This window comes from Cetorhinus maximus, chromosome 24 (genome assembly GCF_964194155.1).
Source record: "Cetorhinus maximus chromosome 24, sCetMax3.hap1.1, whole genome shotgun sequence".
Taxonomy (NCBI): Eukaryota; Metazoa; Chordata; class Chondrichthyes; order Lamniformes; family Cetorhinidae; genus Cetorhinus; species Cetorhinus maximus.
This window is the reverse complement of record NC_135902.1, coordinates 744702-753889: the sequence shown is the minus strand read 5'-3', so window position 1 is coordinate 753889 and position 9188 is coordinate 744702. Positions and strand designations below refer to the sequence as shown.

General features: G+C 52.8%; 1 protein-coding gene across 3 annotated transcripts in view; it reads left to right on the top strand.

Annotated features, from left to right (window-relative positions):
- Positions 1-547: 547 nt before the first annotated feature.
- Positions 548-9188, top strand: part of tmem260 (transmembrane protein 260) — a 45842-nt gene continuing 37201 nt past the window's right edge. For all 3 annotated transcript variants that reach the window (XM_078570631.1, XM_078570630.1, XM_078570629.1), the window contains exons 1-3: positions 548-699; positions 2427-2458; positions 3244-3395. In XM_078570631.1, the coding sequence (XP_078426757.1) occupies positions 579-699; positions 2427-2458; positions 3244-3395 (305 nt within the window). In that variant the 5' untranslated portion in view covers positions 548-578. The remainder of the gene's footprint in view (positions 700-2426; positions 2459-3243; positions 3396-9188) is intronic.

The window sequence follows — 9188 nt, the reverse complement described above, 5'->3', positions numbered from 1 at the left end:
TTAATACCCTCCCCTTTAATACCCTCCCCTTTAATACCCTCCCCTTTAATCCCTCCCCTTTAAAACCCTTCCCTTTAATGCCCTCCCTTTTAATACTCTCTTTTAATGCCCTCCCCTTTAATACCTCCACTTTAATACCCACCCCTTTAATGCCCTCCCTTTTAATTCTCTCTCTTTTAATGCCCTCCCCTTTAATACCCTCCCTTTAATACCCTCCCCTTTAATGCCCTCCCTTTTAATACCCTCTCTTTTAATACCCTCCCCTTAAATACCCTCCCCTTAAATACCCTCCCCTTTAATGCCCTCCCCTTTAATACCCTCCCCTTTAATGCCCTCCCTTTTAATACCCTCCCTTTAATACCCTCCCCTTTAATGCCCTCCCTTTTAATACTCTCTCTCTCTTAATGCCCTCCCCTTAAATACCTCCCCTTTAATTCCCTCCCTTTTAATACACTCTCTTTTAATGCCCTCCCCTTTAATACCTCCCCTTTAATGCCCTCCCCTTTAAGGCTCATGTGTCGGCCCGGAAGTACCCACAATGCTGTGTTCCCGGAAGTTCAGCGGGCTCCGGGTCTCCCATGGGTTTCCCTGGAGACGGCGGCGGTTTGGCCGCGCACTCGCGGCCTTTCCTGCTCTTCAGTGGCCTGTCCGCCGTCTACCTGCGGACTCTGCACCGCTCGGTGCCCGGGGGGGACTCGGGTCAGTGCCGGCCCCGGGGGGAGGGAGAAGAGGGCGCAGGGGGGGATGGGGGATAAGGGGGGAGGGTGGGGGGCAGGGGATGAGGGAGGGGGGGGGCAGGGGATGAGGGAGGGGGGGGGCAGGGGATGAGGGAGGGGGGGGAGGGGCAGGGGATGAGGGAGGGGGGGGAGGGGCAGGGGGATGAGGGAGGGGGGGAGGGGCAGGGGATGAGGGAGGGGGGGGAGGGGCAGGGGATGAGGGAGGGGCAGGGGATGAGGGGGGGGAGGGGGCAGGGGGGGAGGGGGCAGGGGGGGAGGGGGCAGGGGGGGAGGGGGAGGGGGATGAGGGGGGACGGGGGCAGGGGATGAGGGGTGGTTGGGAGGGGGAGGGGTGGTTGGGAGGGGGAGGGGGAGGGGGGTGGGCGGAGGGGGAGGGGGAGGGGGGTGGGCGGAGGAGATGGGGGGGTGGGCGGAGGAGGAGGGGGGGTGGGCGGAGGAGGAGGGGGGGTGGGCGGAGGAGGAGGGGGGGTGGGCGGAGGAGGAGGGGGGGTGGGCGGAGGAGGAGGGGGGGTGGGCGGAGGAGGAGGGGGGGTGGGCGGAGGAGGAGGGGGGGTGGGCGGAGGAGGAGGGGGGGTGGGCGGAGGAGGAGGGGGGGTGGGCGGAGGGGGGGTGGGCGGAGGCGGAGGGGGGGTGGGCGGAGGCGGAGGAGGAGGAGGGGGGGTGGGCGGAGGAGGAGGAGGAGGAGGAGGGGGGGTGGGCGGAGGAGGAGGAGGGGGGGTGGGCGGAGGAGGAGGAGGAGGAGGGGGGGTGGGCGGAGGAGGAGGAGGAGGAGGGGGGGTGGGCGGAGGAGGAGGAGGAGGAGGGGGGGTGGGCGGAGGAGGAGGAGGAGGAGGGGGGGTGGGCGGAGGAGGAGGAGGAGGAGGGGGGTGGGCGGAGGAGGAGGAGGAGGAGGGGGGGTGGGCGGAGGAGGAGGAGGAGGAGGGGGGGTGGGCGGAGGAGGAGGAGGAGGGGGGGTGGGCGGAGGAGGAGGGGGGGTGGGCGGAGGAGGAGGAGGGGGGGTGGGCGGAGGAGGAGGAGGAGGAGGGGGGTGGGCGGAGGAGGAGGAGGAGGAGGGGGGTGGGCGGAGGAGGAGGAGGAGGAGGGGGGGTGGGCGGAGGAGGAGGAGGAGGGGGGGTGGGCGGAGGAGGAGGAGGAGGGGGGGTGGGCGGAGGAGGAGGAGGAGGGGGGTGGGAGGAGGAGGAGGGGGGTGGGCGGAGGAGGAGGAGGAGGGGGGTGGGCGGAGGAGGAGGAGGAGGGGGGTGGGCGGAGGGGGGTGGGCGGAGGAGGAGGAGGGGGGTGGGCGGAGGAGGAGGAGGGGGGTGGGCGGAGGAGGAGGAGGAGGGGGGTGGGCGGAGGAGGAGGGGGGTGGGCGGAGGAGGAGGAGGAGGGGGGTGGGCGGAGGAGGAGGGGGGTGGGCGGAGGAGGAGGAGGAGGGAGGTGGGCGGAGGAGGAGGAGGAGGGGGGTGGGCGGAGGAGGAGGGGGGGTGGGCGGAGGAGGAGGGGGGGTGGGCGGAGGAGGAGGGGGGGTGGGCGGAGGAGGAGGGGGGCGGGCGGAGGAGGGGGTGGGCAGGGGGGGAGTGGGGTGGACGGAGGGGGGGAGGGGGGAGGGCGGAGGGAGGGAGGGAGAGGGGGGAGAAGTGGGCTGAGGTGCTCTCTTGTGTTTCCTGCTCTCTGGGTCTGCCAGTCACTGTAATGTTATTGTTTCCACAGGGGAGCTGGTGACCGCTGCATGTGAGCTGGGGGTGAGTGAGTGGCTACAGCTTCTGTGTTGATGACAGACACTTGTACAGGGTGAAGAGCTGGGGACCCTCCGTCCTGGATGTTCTAGGACCACTCTGTATTTGTGCCTTGTGCCCTGCGCCCTGTGCCCTGTGCCCTGCGCCCTGCGCCCTGCACTGTCTCCAGATGGGATGCTGCTTGTCCTGTAATTTTGTGCTTCGATTTTTGCGCAGAGACCAGATTAGGTCAGCAATATAATGAGTCTTTGTGAATGATATAAGATTGGTTGAGCTGGCCGACAGCAACAGATGTGTCACCCAGAAGTGAAGGCACTGGAACTTTGGAACGGACCTGGGGCAGTCATTAATGGGCTGTTGTCACCTATCAGCTATAGAATTCACCTATAATAAAATTATTAATAGCAATGGTGTCGTTCTTGAGAGAACATTCTGGACATTGATAGTCCAGCATCAGGTAGCAAACTAGGAGCCAGGTCCACAAGGTATGTTGGTTGGAGTTGCCACCCCAGGTGAGCCAGTGAGGGCACAGAGGAGCCTGTCTCCTCACAGCAGGAACCCTGCCTAATGCTTATCCACCCAACCTTCTGGCGGGGGTGGAGTGGAGTAGGGGGGAGTACAGCTCCCTCTGTCAGAGCGTGCAGTAATTCACCAGATAAGCCCTTTTGAAGAGTGAGTACTGTCTGGATGCTTGCTGCTGTAAATGAGGGGTAGTTGGGGAAGTGTTGTCTGTTCTATTCATTGTGGGTGATGTGGGCGGTTTCATGGCCTCTTGTTTCCCTATTTTTCAGGTGGCACATCCTCCCGGGTACCCATTGTTCACTCTGCTGGCTAGGCTGGCAATGACCATTATTCCACTGGGCTCTCCTGTTTTCAGAGTCAATGTGTTGAATGCGATACTGGGGACAGCCACAGCCTCACTGCTCTTTGAAACGGCTGGCAGGTGAGTCCAAGGGCAGGGACCAGGGCATCACTCTGTTTCTACACACACTCCTAGCAAAGGCACAGTATCTGACCACTGGAGGCCATTCAGCCCCATGAACCTGTCTGTTATTCCATTAAATCTTAGCTGCTCTGTAACTTAATTACCTCTACCTGCCTTGGTACTGTAATCCTAAATACCCTTACCTAACAAAATCTGTCAATCTCAATTTTAAACTTTTAATTGACTCCAGCTTTGACAGCCTTTTTGGGGAGAGTGTTCTATTTTCCCAATATCCTTTGTGTGAAGAAATGCTCCCTGATATCACTCCTGAGTGACCCAGCTCTAATTTGAAGATTGCACCCCCTTGTTCTGGACTCCAGCAATAGAGGAAATATTTTTCTCAATCCATTGTACACCTTTTAATCATAAACACCTCAATTAGATCACCCTTAACCGTCTATATTTAAGGGAATACAAACCGAGTCTATATATCTGTCATGATTTAACCCTGTTATCCTTCGTATGGCTTTGTTTGAGGTGTCCTGGGATGATCTGCTATGTTAAATCTGCTATAAAATACAAGCTGCTGTTGCAGCCCCTCCAAGGCCAGTGTTTCATTCCTGAAATGGGGTGTCCAGAACTAACTGCAGTAATCCAAACAGGGTGACCACCCATCCTGGATGTTCCAGGACCACTCTGTATTTGAGCCCTGTCTCCTGCTGGGATGCTGCTTGTCCTGTAATTTTGTGCTTTGATTTATGCACATACAGGCAGTCTGATCTTATAGATTCACCACCCCCTTCCCCTCACCCACTCGGATGCCAAAGTGTCCCTTAATTGTTGGTCACCCTGAATCCCGATGGGTCTAAGCAGAGTTCTGTGCAGCTGAACATTGCTTCCAGTCCCTTTGAGATAAAGGCCAACATTCCATTCATCTTAAATTATTTTTTTGTACCTGGTTACTAGTTTTGAGTGACTTGTGTACTTCAATCCCTAAATCTCCCTATTCCTCTACAGATCCTCGCTTCTCGCCATTTAGAAAATACTCTGATCTTTCTTTCTTGGGTCCAAAGTAGATGACCTCACACTTTCCCTCATTGAACTGCATCAAATACAGTTTTACCAACTCATTTAATCCATCAATATCCCTTTGCAACCTTCGGCTCCATCCACGCTATTTACTAACACAAAAACAAAATATTGTAGGTGCTGGAAATGTGAAAGAAAAACAAAATGCTGCAAATATTCAGCAGGTCAGGCAGCATCTGTGGTGAGAGAAACAGAGTTAATGTTTCAGACTTGTGACCTTTCATCAGAGCTCCCCCCCCCCGCCCCCAGAAAAAAACCAGTTGCATCTCTAACTTTTTGTTTTTGGAAATTGTGGAGGTACTGACCATAATCTTTCAATTCTCCTTAGATAAAGGGGTGGTGCTAGAGGACTGGAGCAAACTTCAAGCCCATGGATTAAAAGGGACAGTCACAGTGTGGATGCAAAGCGCTCTGGGTGACAGGAAGCAGAGTAGTGGTGAACAGTTTTTTGAACTAGAGGAAGGCATACAGTGGCATTCGCTAGGAGTTAGTATCAGGACCACAGCTTTTCTTGATTTATATTAATTATTTTGACTCGTGTTTGAGGGAACAACAGTTGCAGAAGACACAAAACTTTGAAGTGTAGTGAACTGTGAGAAAGATAGTGATAGACTTCAAGAGGACATAGGCTGGTGGAATGGGTGGACATGTGGTAGATACAATTTAATGCAGAGAAGTGTGAAGTGATTTATTTTGGTATGAAAAACCAGGAGAGGCAATATAAATGAAAGGGTACAATTCCAAAGAGGGTGCAGGAATAGAGGAACCTGGGAATATATATGCAAAAGTCATTTGAAGGTGGCAGGACAGGTTGAGGAAGTGGTTAAAAAGGCATATGGGATCCTGGGTTTTATAAATTGAAGCATAGATACAAAAGCAAGGAAGTAATGATGTACCTTTTTATAAAACAAAAATAGCTGGAAAAACTCAGCAGGTCTGACAGCATCTGCGGAGAGGAACACAGTTGACGTTTCGAGTCCTTAGAGGAACTAAGGAAATAGAGAAATGAGGTGAAATATAAACTGGTAGAGGGGGGTGGGACAGGTAGAGCTGGATAGAGGGCCAGTGATAGGTGGAGGCAAAGAAGAGATTGCCAAAAATGTCATAGACAAAAGGACAAAGGGGCACTGACGATGGTGATACTATCTAAGGAATGTGCTAATGGGAACATTAAGGGTAGCAAGCAGGACAAGCAAGTGACAGATGGCCCTTTTATAAAACATTGGTTTAGCCTGAACTGGAATATTGTGTCCAATTCTGAGCACCACATTTCAGGAAGAATGTGAAGGCATTGAAGAGGGTGCAGAAAAGATTTATGAGATTGGTTCCAAGGATGAGAGACTTCAGTTAAGTAGGAAGATTGGAGATACTGGGGTCCTTCTCCTTAAAGAGCAGGTTGAGAAGAGATTTGATAGAAGTGTTCAAAATCATGAGGGGACCAGATGGAGAAAAAAGTGTTCCCATTGGGGTACGTGAGGAATCCATGGAAACAGATTTTAAATTGATGGCAAAAGAACCAAAAGCGACATGAGTAAAATGTTTTTTATGCAGCAAGTGTTCACGATCTGGAATACACTGCCTGAGAGCGTGGTAGAGACAGTGTGGTAGGGATTGGGGAAGGTGATGGTGTAGTGGTATTGTCGCTGGACTAGTAATCCAGAGACCTGGGATAATGCTCTGGGGTTCGAATCTTGCCACAGAAGATGGTGGAATTTGAATTCAATAAAATCTGGAATTAAAAAAAGTCTAATGATGACCATGAATCCATTGTTGATTGTTGTAAAAACCCATCTGGTTCACTAATGCCCTTTAGGGAAGGAAATCTGTTGTTCTTATGACATGTGACTCCAGACCCACAGCAATGTAGTTGACTCTGAAATGGCCCAGCAAGCCACTCAGTTGTGTCAAACCGCTACAAAGTCTCAAAAAAGGAATGAAACCGGGCGGATCACCCGACATTGACCTAAGTACCGGAAATGACAACAGCAAGCTCAGCCCTGTCAACCCTGCAAAGTCCTCCTTACTAACATCTGGGGGCTTGTGCCAAAATTGGGAGAGCTGTCTCATAGACTAGTCAAGCAATAGCCTGACATAGTCATCCTCATGGATAATGTCCCAGACACCACCATCACCATCCCTGGGTATGTCCTGTCCCACTGGCAGAGGTGGCGGCACAGTCGGGAGGGAGATGCCCTGGGAGTCCGTAACATCAATTCCGGACCCCGTGAAGTCTCATGGCATCAGATGTGCAAGGAAACCCCCTGCTGATTACCATGTACCGCCCTCCCTCAGCTGAGGAATCAGTGCTCCTTCATGTTGAACACCACTTGGAGGAAGCACTGAAAGTGAGAAGGGCACAGATTGTACTTGGTGGGTAACTTAAATGTCCATCACCAAGCATAGCTCGGTAGCACCACTACTGACCAAATTGGCCAACTCCTAAAGGACATAGCTCCTAGACTGGGTCTACGGCAGGTGGTGAGGGAACCAATGAGGGAAAAACGTACTTGACCTCATCCTCACCTGCCTACCGCAGATGCATCTGTCCATGACAGTATTGGTAGGAGTGACCACCTCACAGTCATTGTGGAGACGAAGTCCTGCCTTCACACTGAGGATACCCTCCATCGTGTTGTGTGGCACTACCACTGTGTTAAATGGGATAGATTTCGAACAGATCTAGCAACTCAAGACTGAGCATCCATGAGGCGCTGTGGGCCATCAGCAGCGGCAGAATTGTACTCGAATGCCATCTGTGACCTCATGACCCAGCATATCCCCCACTTCACCATTACCATCAAACCTGGGGGCTCAACCTTGGTTGAATGAAGAGTTCAGGAGGGCATGCCAGGAACAGCACCAGGCATACCTAAAAATGAGGTGCAACCTGGTGATGCCAGAACACTGACTACCTGCATGCCAACTGGCATAAGCAGTAAGTGATAGACAGGGCTAAGCGACCCCTCAACCATCAGATCAGATCTTAGCTCTGCAGTCCTGCCACATCCAGTCGTGAATGTTGGTGGACAATTAAACAACTCAATGGAGGAGGAAAATCCACAAATATCCCATCCTCAGTGATGGGGGAGCCCAGCACATCAGTGCAAAAAATAAGGCTGAAGCATTCGCTACAATCTTCAGCCAGAAGTGCCGAGTGGATGATCCATCTCAGCCTCCTCTGGAGGTCCCCAGCATCACAGGTGCCAGTTTTCAGCCAATTCGATTCACTCCTCATGATATCAAGAAACTGGAAGGCACTGGATAGTGCAAAGGCTGTGGGCCCTGACAATATTCCGGCAATAGTACTGAAGACTTGTGGTCCAGAACTTGCCGCGCTCCTAGCCAAGCTGTTCCAGTACAGCTACAACAGTGACATCTACCTGGCAATGTGGAAGTTTGCCCAGGTATGTCCTGTATACACAAGGCAGGGCAAATCCAACCCGGCTAATTACTGCCCCATCAGTCTACTCTCGATCATCAGTAAAGTAATGGAAGGTGTCATCAACAGTGCTATCAAGTGGCACTTGATTAGCAATAACCTGTTCACTGACCCCCAGTTTGGGTTCCGCCAGTGCCACTCAGCTCCTGACCTCAATACAGCTGTGGTTCAAACATGGACAAAAGAGCAGAGCTCCCAAGGTGAAAGTGACTGCCCTTGATATCGAGGCAGCATTTGATCAAGTGTGGTATCAAAAAGCCCTACCAAAACTGGAGTCAATGGGAATTGAGGAAAACTCTCCACTGGTTGGAGTCATGCCTAGCAGAAAGGAAGATGGTTGTTGTTGGAGGTCAGTCATCTCGGGTCCAGGATGTCACTGCAGGAGTTCCTCAGGGTAGTGTCCTCGGCCCAACCATCTTCAGCTGCTTCATCAATGACCTTCCATCACAAGGTAGAAAGTGGGGATGTTTGCTGATGATTGCACAATGTTCATTCGCAACTCCTCAGATACTGAAGCAGTCCATATCCAAATGCAGTGAGACCTGGGCAATATCCAGACTTGGGCTGACAAGTGGCAAGTAACCTTTGTGCCACACAAGTGCCAGGCAATGACCATATCCAACTAGAGAGAATCTAACCATCGTCTCTTGACGTACAATGGCACTACCATCACTGAATCCCCCACTATCAACATCCTGAGGGTTACCATTGACCAGAAACTGAATTGGACTAGCCATATAAATACTGTGGTCACAAGAGCAGGTCAGAGGTGAGGAATCCTGTGACGAGTAACTCACCTGCTGACTCCCAAAAGCCTGTCCATCATCTACAAGGCACAAATCAGGAGTGTGATAGAATACTCCCCATTTGCCTGGATGTGTGCAGCTCCCACAACACTCAAGAAGCTTGACATCTTCCAGCACAAAGCAGCCCGCTTGATTGGCACCACATCCACATTCACCCCCTCCATCACTGATGTGCAGTAGATGTGCAAGATGCACTGCAGGAATTCACCAAGGCTCCTTAGACAGCACCTTCCAAACCCATGACCACTGCCATCTAGAAGGACAAGCGCAGCAGATAGTTGGCCTCACCACCAGCTGTAAGTTCCCCTTCAAGTCACTCACCATCCTGACTTGGAAATATATCACCGTTCCTTCACTGTCACTGGGTCAAAATCCTGGAACTCCGTAACAGCACTGTGGGTGCACCTACACCACATGGACTGCAGCGGTTCAAGAAGGCAGCTCACCGCCACCTTTTCAAGGGCAACTAGGGATGGG